Source organism: Eulemur rufifrons, chromosome 9 (assembly GCF_041146395.1).
Source record: "Eulemur rufifrons isolate Redbay chromosome 9, OSU_ERuf_1, whole genome shotgun sequence".
In the NCBI taxonomy this organism is placed as follows: domain Eukaryota; kingdom Metazoa; phylum Chordata; class Mammalia; order Primates; family Lemuridae; genus Eulemur; species Eulemur rufifrons.
This window is the reverse complement of record NC_090991.1, coordinates 35,579,443-35,598,147: the sequence shown is the minus strand read 5'-3', so window position 1 is coordinate 35,598,147 and position 18,705 is coordinate 35,579,443. Positions and strand designations below refer to the sequence as shown.

General features: G+C 42.8%; 1 protein-coding gene across 2 annotated transcripts; it reads right to left on the bottom strand.

Annotated features, from left to right (window-relative positions):
* Positions 1-2,180: 2,180 nt before the first annotated feature.
* Positions 2,181-17,716, bottom strand: MRPL45 (mitochondrial ribosomal protein L45). Of its 2 annotated transcripts, XM_069481312.1 has the most exons (8): positions 17,633-17,716; positions 16,515-16,695; positions 15,985-16,102; positions 12,171-12,269; positions 5,392-5,440; positions 3,649-3,798; positions 3,072-3,245; positions 2,181-2,881 (listed from the first exon to the last, which is right to left on the bottom strand). In XM_069481312.1, the coding sequence occupies exons 1-8, from the start codon at positions 17,696-17,698 to the stop codon at positions 2,795-2,797; spliced, it is 924 nt and encodes a 307-aa protein (XP_069337413.1). In that variant the 5' UTR covers positions 17,699-17,716; the 3' UTR covers positions 2,181-2,794. The 2 variants fall into 2 exon arrangements, with proteins under 2 accessions (XP_069337413.1, XP_069337414.1); XM_069481313.1 differs by lacking the exon at positions 3,649-3,798 and having other exon boundaries at positions 17,633-17,698.
* Between the last annotated feature and the right edge of the window lie 989 nt (positions 17,717-18,705).

Sequence of the window (18,705 nt, the reverse complement as noted above, 5' to 3'; positions counted from 1 at the left end):
GCATGCTAAGTGCTTCTGCCCTCAGAAAGGGCAGTGCTACGGGGCAGGTTAGAAGCCTGAGGAGAACAGCATTGTGTAAATACAAAGCCTCCTTTCTTAGGGAGCACTCTCTCTTAGCTCACTTCTCTTCTCTCAACAGTTCAGGCTACCCTTGCTTACACAGTACTAGATAACAGAATGCTGGGATTAGATGATACTACCAGAGGGAAATGAGAAAGGAGAAAAACATACAAAAAACTCCCAGGATTGCCAGAGGTGAGGCGGGTGTGGAAACAGGCTGGCTAAACATGGCAGAGCTGGACAGGGGCACTAAAGATGGCAGTAGGCCCCACCCTCTAGCAGTACAGATATTGATGTCATTCATGGAAAGAAAAAAGACAAAACAAGGTGACCAAATACCCAATGGGGAAAAAATAAGCTGTAAAATCTAGTCTGCATATAAATACTCTGGGCTTTGAACGTCATGATGTATTATACAAGAAAAAAAAAGAAAGAAAAGGAAAAAGAATAACCTGGGCAGTTCTAGGACTTCACAGAAAAAGTAGCAAAGTGCTCCATTTCCAAAAGGGGGCAGAGGAATGGAGTAACCTACTCTCCTTCTGGGACCAGATGCCCTTGTTCCCACACCTAGGCCCTCCCATGTACCCAGGTCTCTTGCCCTGGGCTTTTAAAGCAGTAATTGAAGTGTGCAGTTGCTCCGTGCTCTAGTTAACCCCACAGCTCCTGAGCCAACATGGATTTTGCTGTGCACCCCAAGACAATCCCACTGGGTCTGGTCTAGCTGGGAACAGCAAATTTGCCCCCAAACGTACTCTTGTGAAATAAACCATGGGGAAAAAAAATAAAGAATGCTTCTTCTTGACCATTACAATTGGCTCTAGCTTATTCAAAACGGTGATTTTCTTTTTCAGCATTTTTAAATAGGAACAATAGACAGATAACAAAAGAACAATGCCTAATCCAAAGCCCAAGGTAATAACACTGCAGATGGTCTCTGCCTGGTCCTTCTAGCCAACCCTTCACATCTGGGGCCATTTGCTTAGCTGGCTTTGATCCCACAGGGAAATAAAAATTGCACTTATCCTCTGGCTCCCTGATGGCAGCTATTGCTTAGCTGCTATTTAGGATTATCTAGAGAACCCCAAGATATCTGGGGAAGTGGAATGAAACAGTTTATTTGAAGCATTGTTTTTATGTATTTAAAGAAATCATTTACTGTATCATTTGCCTACTAAGTCTACTTTTTTTGTTTCTTTGCTTCCCTACCCTGCTAGGATTACCTGCCCTTCCTCCATACTCCCCAGCTGTGGATCCTGCTCAAAGCACTTCCCTTCTCATTTTGCCTTAATCCAGGGCTGAGGCAAATAGGATGTGACCAAACCTCGCTTGGGCAGTAATGCTGCAACCTGATGTACACTTTAAGCCAAATGGGTTGAGATTAAGTAGCATGATAAGAGTGGTTGGTGTGAATTAACCCACCAGTGCTGTCTCTTCCCTGAGCATATACATCTTTGTTTCCAGAGTCAGCACTCAACGGCTGCTGTGAAAACACCAATCTTCCCCACTGCAGCCTAATTTCCTTGCTGCTTTGCTGACATGGTAGCTTCAGAGAGACTGAAGAGTCAGGTTACTTATTCCTGACCTGATTCCAGTTTCTTTGTACTCTATTCTCAGGATAAGGTCAGTACAGATTAATTCTTTCTTACTTTAAGTGATAGATTCCTTAAGAGAAATTCTAAGCTTGAGAAAGGATGAGAATTAAGGTCCTGTTTTCCAAGGGGAGCTCACACTGGGTTGATAAAAGCAACAGTCCTATAAGCTAAGCTTGTTGCTGGTACAGAGTGACTGCCCTTGTCATACTCAGAAGACCTAGGACGCACGAGCATATGAAGTCCCACGTCCTTCTCCTAATAGCCTAGCTGGAACAAGGAAGGGCTAGGTAGGCTGTTCTACTCTACACAGGTTCATACTCTGGTACGGCTGCCTTTGTAATACTGGGCTGGAAAGAATAGTCACCATCTCCAGGAGATGCTAGAAAATCAGGGAACCAAGTCTGCAGATGAATCTCCCAAATGCAGCAACCCATCCACAGCCTCTGCCTCCCACACTTCCTGGGGTCACACCAGAATGCAACTAATAATTAAGAACACAATCAAAGGCTGCGGGATAAATTATTTTTTTGGATTTATATCCTTCTATAAAGTACAAATGCTGATTCATCAATGAGTCAATGTATAAGAAAAGGCCCTCTTAGACGATATTTTATAAACACTGATTATTCTTCCCAAGTCTCGATTTCCTGGGAAGTCACATCGCTCACAGTTAGTAAGCTCATCTTCCACTTCTGCTATTCAGAGGCTGGTCTACTCCCAGCCTGAGCCAGGGAAAATGTACAGAACCCACAGAAATTTTTCCAACACTCTGAAAGTGTTTTATTTCAAACTCTGATCCCTGCCCTGTGATTAGAAAGAGAATGCTGCCATTTTGTCCCCACAGTTCCTGCTGTGTGAAAAACTGGTATCAGATGTTCTCTGAAACATTCTGCTTTTCAGCTAGACTCAGAAACTACACGCACAATTTCAAAAAGAAGAAGAGGGTCCATGGCTGTGCATACCTGCCACCAGCCTGGGCCCAGCCATCAGCCATGGTTGTTGAGGATGAGACTGCTGCAAAGACTCAAGCAGGGCGGGAGAAAACAAAGGTAGGTTCTTCCTGCAGTGCAATGGAGATGGAGGACTTCCCAGCTCCCAGCAGCCTCACCGCCCATGCTTCACCCCAAGAATCATGTTTGCCATCAGGCTACCTGAGGCTTATGGGCCTCTCCTTGTGCTCCTTCATGGTCTTCTCCAGGCTGCAGCTGGGGGCCAGGGATCATCACAGTCTGAAAGAGCAGAAGCTGAGTTACCTACCAACCAAGCCCATGGTTTACCCAGCCCCCCAACCCCACCAGGAAGCTTCCCCTTCCCTGGAGTTGCATCTTCCCCTCTCTCCACTAGGTGGAGCCCAACTGGAGTGGCTTAGGATGCCACAACCACTGTCTCAGCAGTCTTAAGCCATGCCAGCTGCCTCACCTTAAGGATGGGCTGCTTAGGGGGTGCCCATGAGGGAACAATCTTGCCATGCATTCTCCAGCTCCCATAGGGGTTCGTCAGGTGCTTTTCAAACACAACATACTCCAGGACATCCTTGGGCACATCTTCCTGTCCATACATCAACCGTCCAAACCGGTCATAGATGGCCAGAGTCTGCAAGGATGATAGTGAATCTGGTCTGTTAGTTTTTTTGGTTTTGGTTTGGTTTGGTTTTTTTCACACACACGCATTTTTGAAACAACCATAACAAAAAATTTTAATGGGTAGGGAAAAGGTTATCTCAGAATTCTGAATCTCAGACTAACTGATCAACTGCTGACACTGTACTCTCAGAAGTTCTTTGACCAGGGTGGGGCATCAAGACCAGGAGGTAGGAGATAATGGCCCCACCCCATGTCACAGTAGAGCTAACGTTCGGCAGGGGGAAGGGTGCAGTGACAGAGCAGACCATGGCAAACCTTTCCTGTAGTCCTGGGCAGCTGTACCCAGCACTCCAAAGGTAGGTGCCCAACCTGAGAGTGAGAAAAGCTGGGAGGAAAGCAGACTGCTGCCCTACCTGGCGGATGTGCATGCGTACGGTGACCTGGCCGTACAAGTTGCTCTGGTTCACCAGATTTGAACAGCGAACCTGGACCACCTGGGGTAGCTCTAAAGATTCCACGAAGTGCCAGCGGACAGTCTTATATCTGAGGTCCCACACCATGTCCTAAGGGCAAAGGAGAACAAGTTCAATGGGGTTTCTCCCTCCCTTTAGGGAAGCTGTTGCTGCCACACCAGCTCTCACTTCCTGCGACACTATAGCCAACGGCCAGTGTTTCCCACCAAACGCTCTCTTGTGCCTATTTTCTCTCTCACCTTCTCAAATTTTGATTAAGCTATTGCTCAAGCTCACCTCACAGCTCCCTCCTCATCTAAATTAGAACTCAAGACCCTCCTTCCTCCTTGAGGACCCTTTTCCAAATCGATGAAAACCACACTCTGAATTGCCAGCAGCCCCAACACACCATTATCCCTCCCATACACTTTCATAATCTGCTAATTATTGCATGTGCTTTTGTTGGCTGCATATATGTTTCTTCCCCACCTCCCTTCACCTTTTAGCAGTGAAAGATGGGGATTTTACAGGGATATGAAGGCTAAACTGCTAAGACTGGATAAGCTATACTTGTTCCTGGGGAGATTGACAGAAACTGAAGTTCTACTGACAGAAATTAAAGCTGAATTGATAGAAACTGAAGTTCATATTCTTTTTTTTTTTTTTTTTTTGAGATAGAATCTTGCTTTGTTGCCCAGGCTAGAGTGAGTGCTGTGGCATCAGCCTAGCTCACAGCAACCTCAAACTCCTGGGCTTAAGCGATCCTACCGCCTCAGCCTCCCGGGTAGCTGGGACTATAGACATGCGCCACCATGCCCGGCTAATTTTTTCTATATATATTTTAGTTGGCCAGATAATTTCTTTCTATTTTTAGTAGAGACGGGGTCTTGCTCTTGCTCAGGCTGGTCTCGAACTCCCGACCTTCAGCGATCCACCCGCCTCGGCCTCCCAGAGTGCTAGGATTACAGGCGTGAGCCACCGCGCCCGGCCTGAAGTTCATATTCTTGAATGTCTAACTGAATCACAAGTCCCCATTCTTGGGGGTCCCCCAAAGTACCTAGCAGCCTGTTGCCACACAATGTAAGCCTCATGAACTATTGTTAAATCCTTTATTATAGTGTAGGCATATATGTAGGTGTGGCCTAACATATCCCATATCCTGACCTCAGGAGCTATACCCCTGAGGTTTCAATACTGAGAGACTTCCTTTGTTTTTTGTTTTTTTGAGATGGGGTCTCGCTCTGTCACCTGGACTAGACTGCAGTAGGGTCATCAAAGCTCACTGCAACCTCCTGGGCTTGACTGATCTTCCTTCCTCAGCTTCCTGTGCAGCTGAGACTACAGGCGCACGCCACCACGCCTGGCTAATTTTTCTATTTTTTTGTAGAGACAGGGTTTCACTCTTGCTCAGGCTGGTCTCAAACTCCTGACCTCAAGTGATCCTCCCATCTTGGCCTCCCAGAGTGCTAGGATTACAAGCATGAGCCACCGTGCCCGGCTGGGACTTCCTCTTTCTTCATTTGCCAGGGCCCTTGCCTGAGTCCATGCCAAGTCATTATCATTCAGCTAAAAATAACGTAACTTAAGCTTGTGCCTTAAACTTCCAGCACTTTCAAAATTGATCCTTCTTAAGAAAAACCACAGGTGATGTCTAGAATCTGCCCACTCCGGCATGCCACAGTTCTGAGGAGGATGAGAACCTACCGGAAAACAGCGTTCAGTTACCAAGGTATGAAGCCGGTCATGGTCTGAGCTGGAAAAGAAAAGAGATATATATCGACTACTCCTTTTATGATACCCTGTATGAAAGCTGAAAATATCCTTGAAAATGAAAAAGAATTCATTTTTAGAAACATTTTCTGTGCATCCACTGGAGGCCAAGGAATATGCTAAGTTCTGGGGGCATGAAGATGAACAATAACGTGATTTACCAGAAAACCTTGAGATCCAATAGCAGAATAAAATTATGTTTAAATCTCAGGAGCAAGAAGAAGTTTCTCTGAAATTACCACACATCCTTAAGCTGGGCAAGAGATCCTTACTGACATGGGGACTGATTTCTGCTCTAAGCTAATATGAGGAACAAAGTCTAACACAAGTAACAATCAAATGCTCGTCTTATCTCCTCTTATCTCTGACACATCATCAGTGCCAACTGGCCTGGCCTTCTATCTTACACTCTCATCTTTGAACCTAGTCAAAGATAATCATCTGCCTTTTCTGGTCTGTCCTTTTCTTTCCTCTCCATCTTTGTTGCTGCTAGAATATCCTAGTCATGCTGACTTTATGCAGTAATGGTAAAAAAAACATACATCAAACACCAGCTCCTATGGGCACATTTTAGGAGGGTCCTATAGGCACATTTTAGGAGGGTTCCCAACTGAGGGGTCTCAGATAAACCTAAGACCACAGATTAGTTTCTTTCAGATACACACACATAGCTTTTCCCCAAAGTTTAATATTTTACAGACAGTTTAACTCTTTGTCCCCTTTGAAAAATCTTGTTACTAATCCCAGAGTACGTAAGGGATTAGTTGTAATGTGTCTGTCTGCATCCCTTTCACTTCTGTTCTTAATAGAAAAGATTCTAAGTCATTTCCTGCACTGTAGAAACAGACTAGAGTCAGCTGTGGTGATGATTACCATGACGACCACCATGGCTGGCACCTCCAAATGAACTCTTCCTCCTCCCTATCCTGGCCTAGAAGTCTTCAGTGGAAATAAATTCCATATTCCATGAGTTCACTTACTATTTTACTCAACAGAACTTACTATGAAAAATAAAAGGAAGACACCTGAGTCTGCAACATAATGGACTGAAGTAATGTAAAACTCCCACAATAAACATCTAGAAATGTTGGATAAAATATAATATAGACAAACACATTTTAAAATACTCTAGCCAAGTTTGCAAAGAAAGGTAAATCCCCAGACACCAAAAAGAAAGAGGGAACTAAAACTAGAATTGAGAGAATGCAACCCGATACCATGGCAGCATAAGAGATGATTAAGGGATCCAGAAATAGGATATGCTGGCTAAGAGCCTGACTTTTCCTGAAAGCTGGGATCCCTGAAGGGCAGGGAGTGGGACTTGATATCCCTGCATAAAGCTATGACTCTCCAAAGAGTCCTGCATCTATAAGGGAGACTAATCTAGAGATAAAATTTCTATCTAGGGTCTGAGTTGGAAAAGAAATAAAAACTGAAAAATTAAAGCCCTAAGCCCAAATACACTTAGATGTGGACACAGAATTTATGGTGTCTACATAGTATAGGAATTCCTAAGCTAAGAAATGGACAGAGGTCAGGAGCAGTGGCTCGCCCCTGTAATCCTAGCACTGTGGAAGGCTGAGGCAGGAGGATCGTTTGAGGTAAGGAGCTCAAGACCAGCCTGGGACAACAGGAGACACCCCCATGGTCCCCTGCACCGTGGCCCTGCACTCCACCCCATCCTCTACAAAAAAATGAAAAAAAATTAGCCAGGCACAGTGGTTCGCACCTGTAGGGCTTAGTCACAGCCCAGGAGGCTGAAGCAGGAGGATCTTTTGAGCCCAGAGGTTTGAGTTTGCAGCGAGCTATGATGATGCCACTGCACTCTAGCCTGGGTAACAAAGCTGTCTCTTAAAAAAAAATATATACATATATATACACACACACACACACACACAAATAAATGAACAAACTAAACAAATTCTGGAGCTAAAAAGTACATCAACTAAATTTAAAAATTGATTTGGGGGTTCAACAGCAGATACGAGCAAGCAGAAAGGATAGGTGAACTTGAGGATAAGGCAACTGAGATTATATAGTCTGAGGAGCAAAAAGAAAAGAGAATGAAGACAAATGAACAGAGCCTAAGGGACCTGTGGGACATCTTCAAGTGTACCAAATACACATCCTCGGAGTTCCAGAAAAAGAAGGAAGAAATGAGCAGAAAAAATATTTGAAGAAACAATGGTCAAAACCCCCCCCCAAATCTGATGAAAGACATGAATATGTACGACCAAGAAGCTCAACAAACTCCAAGCAGGATAAACTGAAAGAAATCCAAAACAAGACACATTATAGTCAAAGTGTCCAAACCCAAAGAGAGAATCTTGAAAGTAGCAAGACAAGAGTGACACATCACATATAAGGAACCCTTAATAAGATTACAGCTGATTTCTTATTATAAATCGAGGCCAGAGGGCAGTAGGATGACACATTTAAAGTCCTAAAAGAATAAAAAAAGAACCTGTCATTCAAGAATTTTAGGCCAGCCACAGTGGCTCACGCCTATAATCTTAGCACTTTGGGAGGCCAAGGAGGGAGAATCACTTGAGGCCAGGAGTTAAAGATCAGGCTGACCAACAAAGCAAGCGCTCATCTCTACAAAAAAATTTTAAAAATAGCTGGGTGTGGTGGCACACACCTATAGTCCCAGCTACTCAGGAGGCTGAAGTGAAAGGATCTCTTGAGCTCAGGAGTTTGAGGTTGTAGTAAGCTATGACTGTGCCACTGCACTCCAGCCTGGGCAACAGAGCAAGATCCTGTTTCAACAAAATAAAATAAAAAGTTACAAGAGACAAAGAAAGCCATTATATATTGGAAAAATGTTCAATACATCAAGAAGATATAACAATTATAAACAGATGCATATTTAATACAGAGCCCCAAAATATATAAAGCAAAAACTGACAAAATTAAAGGGAGAAGGCCGGGCGCAGTGGCTCACGCCTGTAATCCTAGCACTCTGGGAGGCCGAGGCGGGTGGATCACTCAAGGCCAGGAGTTCGAGACCAGCCTGAGCAAGAGCGAGACCCCGTCTCTACTAAAAATAGAAAGAAATTATCTGGCCAACTAAAACATATATAGAAAAAAAAAAAAATTAGCTGGGCATGGTGGCGCATGCCTGTAGTCCCAGCCACTCGGGAGGCTGAGGCAGTAGGATCGCTTAAGCCCAGGAGTTTGAGGTTGCTGTGAGCTAGGCTGACGCCACGGCACTCACTCTAGCCCGGGCAACAGAGCGAGACTCTGTCTCAAAAATAAATAAATAAATAAATAAAGGGTGAAAAATAGACAGTTCTATAACAATAGTTGGAGACTTCAATACTCCACTTTAAATAATGGATAAACAAACAGGCAGAAGATCAAAAAGGAATTAGAAGACTTGGACAATAATATAATACCATTTAGACCTAACAGACATATACAGAACATTCTACCCAACGACAGCAGAATACACATTCCTACCAAGTATACTTGAAACATTCTCCAGGATAGGACATATGTTTAGCCACAAAACAAGCCTAAATAAATTTTAAGAGACTGAAGTCATACAAAATATCTTTTCTGGTCACAATAGAATGAAACTAGAAATCAGTAATAGAAAGAAAACTGGAAAATTCCCAAATATGTGCAAAATGAACAGAACACTCTTAAACATCCAATGGGTCCAAAAAGAAATTATAACAGAAATAATATCTTGAGACAAATGAAAATGAAAACACAGCATACTAAAACTTCTGGGATGTGGCAAAAGCCAATATTAAGATGAAAATTTATAGCTGTACATGCCTACATTTAAAAAACAGAGGCCAGGTGCAGTGGCTCACACCGGTAATCCTAGCACTCTGAGAGGCCGAGGCAGGAGGATTGCTCAACCTCAGGAGTTAAAGACCAGCCTGAGCAAGAGAAAGACCCTGTCTGTACTCAAAATAGAAAAAATTAGCTGGGTGTGGTAGCAGGCACCTGTAGTCCCAGCTACTAGGGAGTGGTTGAGGCAGGAGGATCATTTGAGCCCAGGAGTCTGAGGTTGCTGTGAGCTAGGATGACGTCACTGCACTCTAGCCTGGGCAACAGAGAGGGACTCTGTTTCAAAAGGAAAAAAAAAAAAAACGAAGGAAATTCTAACACATGTTACAATATGTGTTACATGTTACACATAACCTAATATAATACCATCATCTTTGGGTTAGGATTTAAATTTTTTTTTAATTACAGTGATTAATATGTTCAGGAAATTAGATGGCAGAATGAAGAATTTTATCAGAGAAGTGGACATACTAAAAGAAAAATAAAAATTCTCGAAGAGAAAAACAGAAAATAAATACAAAATTAAGAACTCAATAGGTAGGTTTAGCAGCAGATTAGATACAACTAAAAAGAGGACAGGAAGATAGATCAGAAAATATCCAGACTAAAGCTGGAGGGGGAAAAAAAACAGTTGGAAAAATATAGAAAAGAGCCTCAGACACATTTGGCACATGGTAAAAGATCTAACATATGTATATTCAGAACCACACAGAAGATGAGAAAGTGGAGCAGAAGCAAAATTTGAAGAGATGTTCTGCCTGAGAATTTTCCAACACTGACAAAAAAAGCACCCAAGGACTTAAGAAGCAATATGAGCCCAAAGCAGGATAAAGAAACACACACACAAACACACCTGCAGGTCCATCACAGTGAACTGCAGAATACTAAAGGGAGAGAAAAAAAAAAATCTTAAAAACATCCAGGGAAAAAAGAAACTTCAACTTCAAAGGAACAACAAGAAAAAATAGCTAACTTCTCAATAGAAAACAATAGTAACCAAAAGATTACATCTTCACAATGCTGATAGAGGCCAAGCACACTGGCTCACCCCTGTAATTCTAGTACTTTAGGAGGCCAACGCAGGAGGATTGCTTGAGGCCAGGAGTTCAAGACTAGCCTGAGCAACATTGTGAGATCCTTGTTTCTTCAAAAAATAGAAAAATCAGCTGGGCGTGGTGCCGTATGCCTGTAGTCCCAACTAATCAGGAGGCTGAGGCAGGAGGATCGCTTGGGCCCAGCCCAGGAGTTTGAGGCTGCAGTGAGCTATGACGATACCACTGCACTCTAGCCCAGGTGATAGAAACAGACCCTGCCTCAAAAAAAAAAAAGAGTTGATAGAGAACTACCAAGCTAGAATTCTCTACCCAAAGAAAGAATCCTTTAAAAATGAATTGAAGGGAAAAAAGTAAATAAACAAAAAATGAAGGCAAAATAAAAAAGACAGCAGAACCAAAAAAAAAAAACAGGTAACAATAACAGAGAAGACAGATGAATTAGTGATTGTAATTAAAGGGCTCTAAGGATCTTATAACATTAAATAAAGAATGTATGTTAAACATTTTAATGATAACCACAAAGACAAAAGAAGTAGAATATAACATTTCCAAACAAGTAAAGGGAATAAAAAAGGAAAAAGGAAATTATATCAAGCCAACAAATGAAAGGAGAAAAAGAAGCAAAGAAAAATTATGATAAATAGAATGTACAAAATAATGGATAGAAAAAAATCAAATATACAAAAAACAATGTTGAACAACAAAAACAGCATGGTTCAAAAAGATATATACAAGCTGGGTACAGTGGGTAATGTCTGTGATCCCAGCACTTTGGGAGGTCAAGGTAGGAGGATCACTTGAGCCCAGGAGTTTGAGACCAGCTTGGGCAACACAGTGAGACCCCGTCTCTACAAAAAATTAAAAAAATTTAGCCAGGTGTGGTGGCACGTGCCTGTAGTAGGAGGCTGAGGCAGGAGGATCACTTGAGCCCAGGAGTTCAGGGCTGCAGTGCATTATGATCATGCCACTGCACTCCAACCTGGGTGACAGGGCAAGACCTTGTTTCAAAATAAACAAAAAATAAAAAAAAAAACAAGGCATATACAATAATATCATTCATGTAAATTTTTTAAATACATAAAAATAATATGGTATAGTGTTTATACATGCATACACATGGTAAAAGTATAAATATATACATAGGAATGATACATAGGATAGTAGTTATCTCTAAGAAGGGAAAAGATGGGGAGATGGGGCTTTAGTTAAGTGTTTTATTGTCTATGAACCTGGCTGGTACTTTTTTTATATGTTTGAAATACATCGTAATTTTTAAAATGTATTAAACTAAGAAATAAAACAAAAGTAAAAAGAAATAATTAAAAAATTTGACAGTACAGGTTTTTGGTCCTACCTGAAGCCTAGCTACAGCAGCAACAGCTCAAAGAATCTCAGCAACAGTCTAAGGACTAGCACTTAAGATTATTCCAGGCTCTTGGTGTTGATTCTTTATCTCCTTACCAGCCCTGACTTGGCTGAATCACGAAAAAGTTGGAAATTTTCAAAAGAAACTTATGCAAAATAACTAAGGAAAGGGAAATGTCATACATAAGACAAACACACAAAAAGGATCAGGATGAATTAAAGGATCAGATGGGGTGAAAACAGCAGCCATTCTAACACAGGGTCCCAACACTTGCAGGTGGACCTGAGACAGACCAAACGATAAAAACTCCCAGAAGCAGAGAGAAGAATCAAGGACTGCTTCAGTCACTAATTACTTCCCATATAGGAAGTTCTCTTACTCTAGAACCGTTATCCGAAGGAAATAAACAAAATCTTTGCAAAAAACTGTGCCTAGAATGATAGCTGCTGAGAACAGAATGGGTATAAGAAGATAGGGAGTTCACTTACTTGTTTAGACAAAGGTGAGCTTCCACGAAGATATCCTTAGCTTTTTCAGCGAAGTCCTTAGTTTTAAAATCAGCATCATATTCTCTTATTTTGCGGACTCTGTAAAATTAAGCCTGAGAATCATTTCTAAAGAAGATTTCATATATTTCCATAATTCACAGCTTACATTACTCTCCATTGACGTCCGCTACTTAGTCAATAATTGTTTTTTAAATGTATCAAGCCTGTAAATTCAACCTTCTTTTTCTTTTACTTTTTTTTTTCTTTTTTTGAGACAGGGGATCAATATGTTACCCAGGCTAGAGTACAGAGGTATGATCATAGCTCATTGCAACCTCAAACTCCTGGGCTCAAGCGAATCCCTGTCTTAGCCTCTTGAGTAACTGGGACTACAGGTGCACACCACCACACTAGGCCAATTTTTCTATTTTTTGTAGAGACGCAGTCTCACTCTTGTTCAGGCCTGTTTTAGGAGGCTGAGGCAGGAGGATCTCTTGAGCCAAGGAGTTCGGGGCTACAGTGCATTATGATCATGCCACTCCACTCCAACCTGGGTGACAGGGTCGCGAACTCCTGACCTCAAGCAATCCTTCTACCTCAGCCTCCCAAAGTGACAGGATAACAGGCCTGAGCCAGCATACCTGGCCTAAATTCAACCTTCTAAATCTTCCCCCCCCGCTTTTTTTTTGGTAGGAACAGGGTCTCACTATATTGACCAGGCTGGTCTTGAATTCCTGGGCTCAAGCAATCCTTCTGCTTTGGCTTCCCAAAGTGCTGAGATTATAGGCCTATCTCTCTCTTAAGTCAACCATTTTAAAGAAAGAACAAAACTCCTTGTAGTGAAATTCCAGAGTTCTGGGATCAAAGAAAAAATTCTATAAGCACTAAAAAGGAAGAACAGGTGTTATACAAAGGCTCAAGATTCAGAATCATATTAGGCTCCTACATAGCAACATTAAAAGTTAAAAAGACAACAGAATAGTGCTTTTATTGAGGAAAAAATTATAAAGGAAGTGGGAGAGTAAAACCAAGACTTTTTTTTTAGACTTGCAAGATCTCATTTACCTAGCACGCACACTTTCTCAAGAAGCTGGTGGAGAAAGTGTTCCACCAAATAACAAACCGTGAAAGCAAATGACATGGGATCCAGGAGACAGGGAATACAATGCATGAGAAAGGCATCTTAAAGATGAAATTGTTAAAACACCTAATGTTTTGAATGCACTGGGAGTAAATTTACATAACCAGGGGTTTCACAAGCAAATGAACAAAAGAAAAGACACTGAACTTCAGGGAAAAAAGTATGGACTGGCATGGTGGCTCATGCCTGTAATACCAGCACTCTGGGAAGCCAAGGTGGGAAGATCTTTTGAGCCTAGGAGTTCAAGACCAGCCTAGGCAACATACTGAGACCCTTGTTTCTACAAAAAAATTTTAAAAATTAGCTGGGCATGGTGGTGTGTGCCTGAAGTCCCAGCTACTCGGGAGGCTTAGGCAGGAGGATCTCTTGAGCCCAGGAGTTCAAGGTTATAGTGAGCTATGCTTGTGCCACTGTACAGAGTGAGGCTCTGTCCTTAAGAAAGAAAGAAGACAAAAAATCATGCACTTTGGGAGGCTGAGGCGGGAGGATCACTTGAGGCCAGGAGTTCTAGGCCAGCCTAGGCAACACAGTGAGACCCCATCTCTTAAAAAAATTTAAAAAATTAGCCAGATGCAGTAGCTGTAGTCTCAGCTACTCAGGAGGCTGAGGTGGGAGGATCGCTTGATCCCACGAATTTGAGGTTATAGTGAGTTTTCTTTTCTTTTTTTTGAGACAGAGTCTTGCTCTGTCACCCAGGCTAGAGTGCTGTGGTGTCAGCCTACCTCATAGCAACCTCAAACTCCTGGGCTCAAGCGATCCTCCTGCCTTGGCCTTCCAGAGTGCTCGGATTACAGGTGTGAGCCACCTCGCCCAGCCCCTATAGTGAGTTATAATCAGGCCACTGCACTCCAGCCTGGATGATACAGTGAGATCCTATCTCTAAAAAAAAAGAAAAAGGAGGCCGGGCGCGGTGGCTCACGCCTGTAATCCTAGCACTCTGGGAGGCCGAGGCGGGTGGATTGCTCAAGGTCAGGAGTTCGAGACCAGCCTGAGCGAGACCCCGTCTCTACTAAAAATAGAAAGACATTATATGGACAACTAAAAATCTATATAGAAAAAATTAGCCGGGCATAGTGGCGCATGCCTGTAGTCCCAGCTACTCGGGAGGCTGAGGCAGTAGGATCGCTTAAGCCGAGGAGTCTGAGGTTGCTGTGAGCTAAGCTGACGCCACGGCACTCACTCTAGCCTGGGCAACAAAGTGAGACTCTGTCTCAACAAAAAAAAAAAAGAAAAAAAAAAAGAAAAAGAAAAAGGAAAAACAAAGGGCAAACGATCATGGTGGAGAAGAAGGCAAGGGCCAAATTATAAAAGCCTTGCGTATCACTAAAGAAACCTGGATTTTATCCTTCGGGTAACAAGGAGCCACAAAAGAGTTTTAAGCAGGGAAGGTGACATGATCTGTATTTAGAGAAGTCATGGCCACATAAAGAATTAACACTGATTTAATATACTTGTACATATGAACCTATACGTGACCCTAAAGAACCTATACTTTGGATACAGTCAGAGCTAGGGTGATGAATAGTAAATGATTTTGTCCTTTCAACTAAGAGAGACTGAGAAAAAGGTTCAGGTTTCAGCTCCTTAACCGAGGCCCAATTAATTAGCTTTCCAGAACAGGTCTGTTTTCTTGACCGTTTTTGGCTTTTCTTACTCTCTGAAGTTTGTTTGTTTGTTTATTTATTTATTTTTGAGACAAGGTCTCAGTCTATTACCTGGACTAGAGTGCAGTGGCATCATCATAGCTCATTGCAACTTCAAACTCCTGGGCTTAAGCAATGCTTCTTGGCCTCCCAAATAGCTGAGACGACAGGTGTATGCCAGCACACTTAGCTAATTTTGTATTTTTTTTTTTTAGAGACAGGGTCTCGCTATGTTGCTCAGGCTGGTCTTGAACTCCTGGCCTCAAGCCATCCTCCTGCCTCACCCTCCCAAAGTGCTAGGATTACAGGTGTGAGCCGCTGCATCCGGCCTGACATTTAAACTTTAAGTTACTTCTCATATAAATGTTAACTCTTTTATTACTATTATTTTAAATTTTAAAATATGTGATCACAAAAGGGTCCTACATGCTCCAAAGTTACCACCCTAACTGATGTGATAAAAATTACCAATAAAGGGGGCCGGGCGCGGTGGCTCACGCCTGTAATCCTAGCACTCTGGGAGGCCGAGGTGGGCGGATCGAGGTGGGCGGATCGTTTGAGCTCAGGAGTTCGAGACCAGCCTGAGCAAGAGCGAGACCCCATCTCTACTAAAAATAGAAAGAAATTATATGGACAGCTAAAAATATATATAGAAAAAATTAGCCGGGCATGGTGGTGCATGCCTGTAGTCCCAGCTACTCGGGAGGCTGAGACAGGAGGATCCCTTAAGCTCAGGAGTTTGAGGTTGCTGTGAGCTAGGCTGACGCCACGGCACTCACTCTAGCCTGGGCAACAGAGTGAGACTCTGTCTCAAAAAAAAAAAATTACCAATAAAGGGAGGGATGCTAAGAGTCAGAATGCTCACATTATTCTGCATTAAATGCAGACTCTATTATGAAGGAAGAAAATGCTGTCTAGTTATTAAGGGAGTTATACCCAACCTAATTAACCCAAGAAGGCCTCTCTGGGATAAAGTAGCAACAAGAAATTGTTATTCTAATATCAACTCCCAGTTGACTCAGACACCTACGACAATCGTGATGCCACATTCTTCTTCAATCGCTCAGCTCTCTGTTTCAGTCCTTCCTTTGAAAGAGAAGACATGCGAGAATCACCCACAGGAGGAACATATTCATCAAAGATACCAGCTGTAATGAGGAAAGAAGAAAATTAAGAAGGTGTTGAAAGACTGAGAAAAAGTAATCTTGGGGATCATCTTGTGAAGGATCCTAGATAGATAGTAAACTAGTGAAACAGACTTCCATGTACAGGGAACCATGTTATACTGGAAATATAACAGAATAATTTAAGTTTCTCAAAGCCTAAGTTTCTGCTTCTATAAAATGGGGAAATTTTGCTCTTTACTTTTAGAAACAGTGTGAAAACAAGATCAAGAGATGACCTCACGAAATATAGCGTATATAGAGAAAATCAGTATTGAGGTTGATCTGATATTGTGGTTAATTAAACGCCATCAATCACAGTCCAAGTCATTCCAAGTTCCAGACGATCTCTGACAGAAGGGGACTGGGTCAGGGTTCCAGAAGTACCACGCCTCACCTGTACAAGCCAGATGTATGGGACGCTCCAAACGTTCTGGAGGAATGACCAATCCTGCTTTCCGGGCATGTTCCATAAACTCTTTCTCTGTTTTGTATTTGGGTTCATAACTGGGAGGTGTGAAACGACGTTTTTTAGTTCTTACTGGAACTACAGCTGTGGACTGAGTCACCAGGATAGGCTGGAAGGTGAGGAAAAAGTTAGGAAATATGTAACCTGGAAAAAAAAAAATCTACTGTTTTGAACAAACTCTAAGCAAAGCCCTATAGAAAGGGTATATCCAAAGAAAGCTTCAGAAACAATTACAAAACAATTATCATGGGGAAAAATGCACGGTGACCTGAACATTGGGTGTCTCTTACAAGAAGCCGGTTAGCAATCCTTATTAACATCACTCAACATTTACTAAAGGTTTTCCTTTAGTACTTTCTACAGTACAGAACTATTCAAACTCCTAGGGAGTCGATTAAAGCAAGACCTGCTTTCAAAAAACTTTCAGTGCGATGGGGAAATTAAACACCAATCCAATACTGAAATGAGCGGGATGCTATTCTTAAAGTGTAACTCTCCATTAAAAAGAGTGGTCTTCCTGGCATCTCCTCCACACTTACTCAGATTACATTTTGCTCATTCTATCGGGAGTCTCCTTGTAAACTTTATTCTGTCGTCTTAGCTCGCAACTGACCAATAAGCTCTTCAAAGGCCAGGATACTTTTTCTCTCTGATCGTGAGGTTTGCTCAGGCAGGGACAGTGACAATACGTACTTCTCTTTTTGCAGCGACTACGTGCAACTTAGGACATTTATAGGAATGGAAAGGAAGCAAGCTCACTTTGCAAGTAATTTCTTCTTTCCCCTTTAACACCTCCCCACCAGACTCCAAACTAGAGAATCTTAATCCCCGGGAACTCGCTCACCCTCACGTCCCTGCCCTAACTCTCCCCACTTGGCCCCTGAACTAGTTCAGTGGCTGGGTCCTGTCCACCTCCAACTTTTCCCCAGGCTAGGTCTAACTCATACCGACCAACCTCACCAAGGACAAATGCAGGGCGAGTATTTCCCTCTACTCTGTCCTCCTTCTCTGGCCTCTAGAGTCCTCTCGGCCCTGTCCCTACCCACCTGCCGAGACCACCAGCCCAAAGTCCTGGATAAGTAAAACAAACCCCGTGGTACGGGGGCTGCCATTTTGCTCGCGCAAAGGCCGCTGGGAAGGGGAGTGAGAGTGAAGAGCGCAGGGTAGCAGAGGAGGCGCATAGGGTGGAGTTAGCTCAGGAGTGGAATTTTCCAGGGCTCGCGCCCTCCGCCGAAATGTGAGCCGCGAGGACGCGCACGTACTCAAGGGGGTGGGGAGGGTGGAGTACGGTCGCGCGTGCGTAGTGAGAGGACGTTGGGGGTAGGGTGGAACATCGGACTGTCACGCGCCGGCAGAAGAGCGCTAGAAAGCGAGCTGCGCCTGCGCACAGGGTTTCTGGCGGTGTGGGGTTGCTGCATTTCTATGTTTGGTACGTTGCTGCACCTCATTTGCATTCCGTAAAAAATGAAAAGTTGTTTCCCTCTGACGTCAGAGGGGTCTGAGACAAGTGTTTTTCTTCAATGCGTAGGGTACGTTGAAGGTACTTGGATCCCAGAAAGGGTGAAAATGAAGTTTCTGGGTCTGTATCTCACCTCAGTATGCTGTGTAACCTTAAATCTGAGCCCTGGTTTTCCCTGTCTGTACTGTGTGACGAAAATTCTTTCTTCCTATGAAATTAAGAGGATTGACTACTTTGTTTACTAAGACAAAAGACACGTTGATTGACATTTCTGACTTGTCATTTCAGAAAAGAATCACAGAGAAATTACGTAATTTATTTAAGGTTAAAAATATGATAAGGCAGAGGTAAAGTCGATTTCCTGTTTTGCCAAATACAGGGGGATCCTGCAATCCCTAGTCCTACTGAAACTTATAAATGGAGCCTAGAGAGGATGAGACTCCTCTTGAGTAGTGGGGTACTTGCACATTTTTCCCCCTCCCAGCGGCAGATGGCATCGAAGACTGAAACTTCTGAAATTCTGCCGAGTAACCTACATTCCAGGAGAAGCACAGCTGATTTGAACAAGGAAAATTCTTCTGGAGAATTGGAAAAATCCATTTCTGAACAATATACTACTTGGATTGAAGCAAGTAATAGACTTGCCATGTGTTTATATTG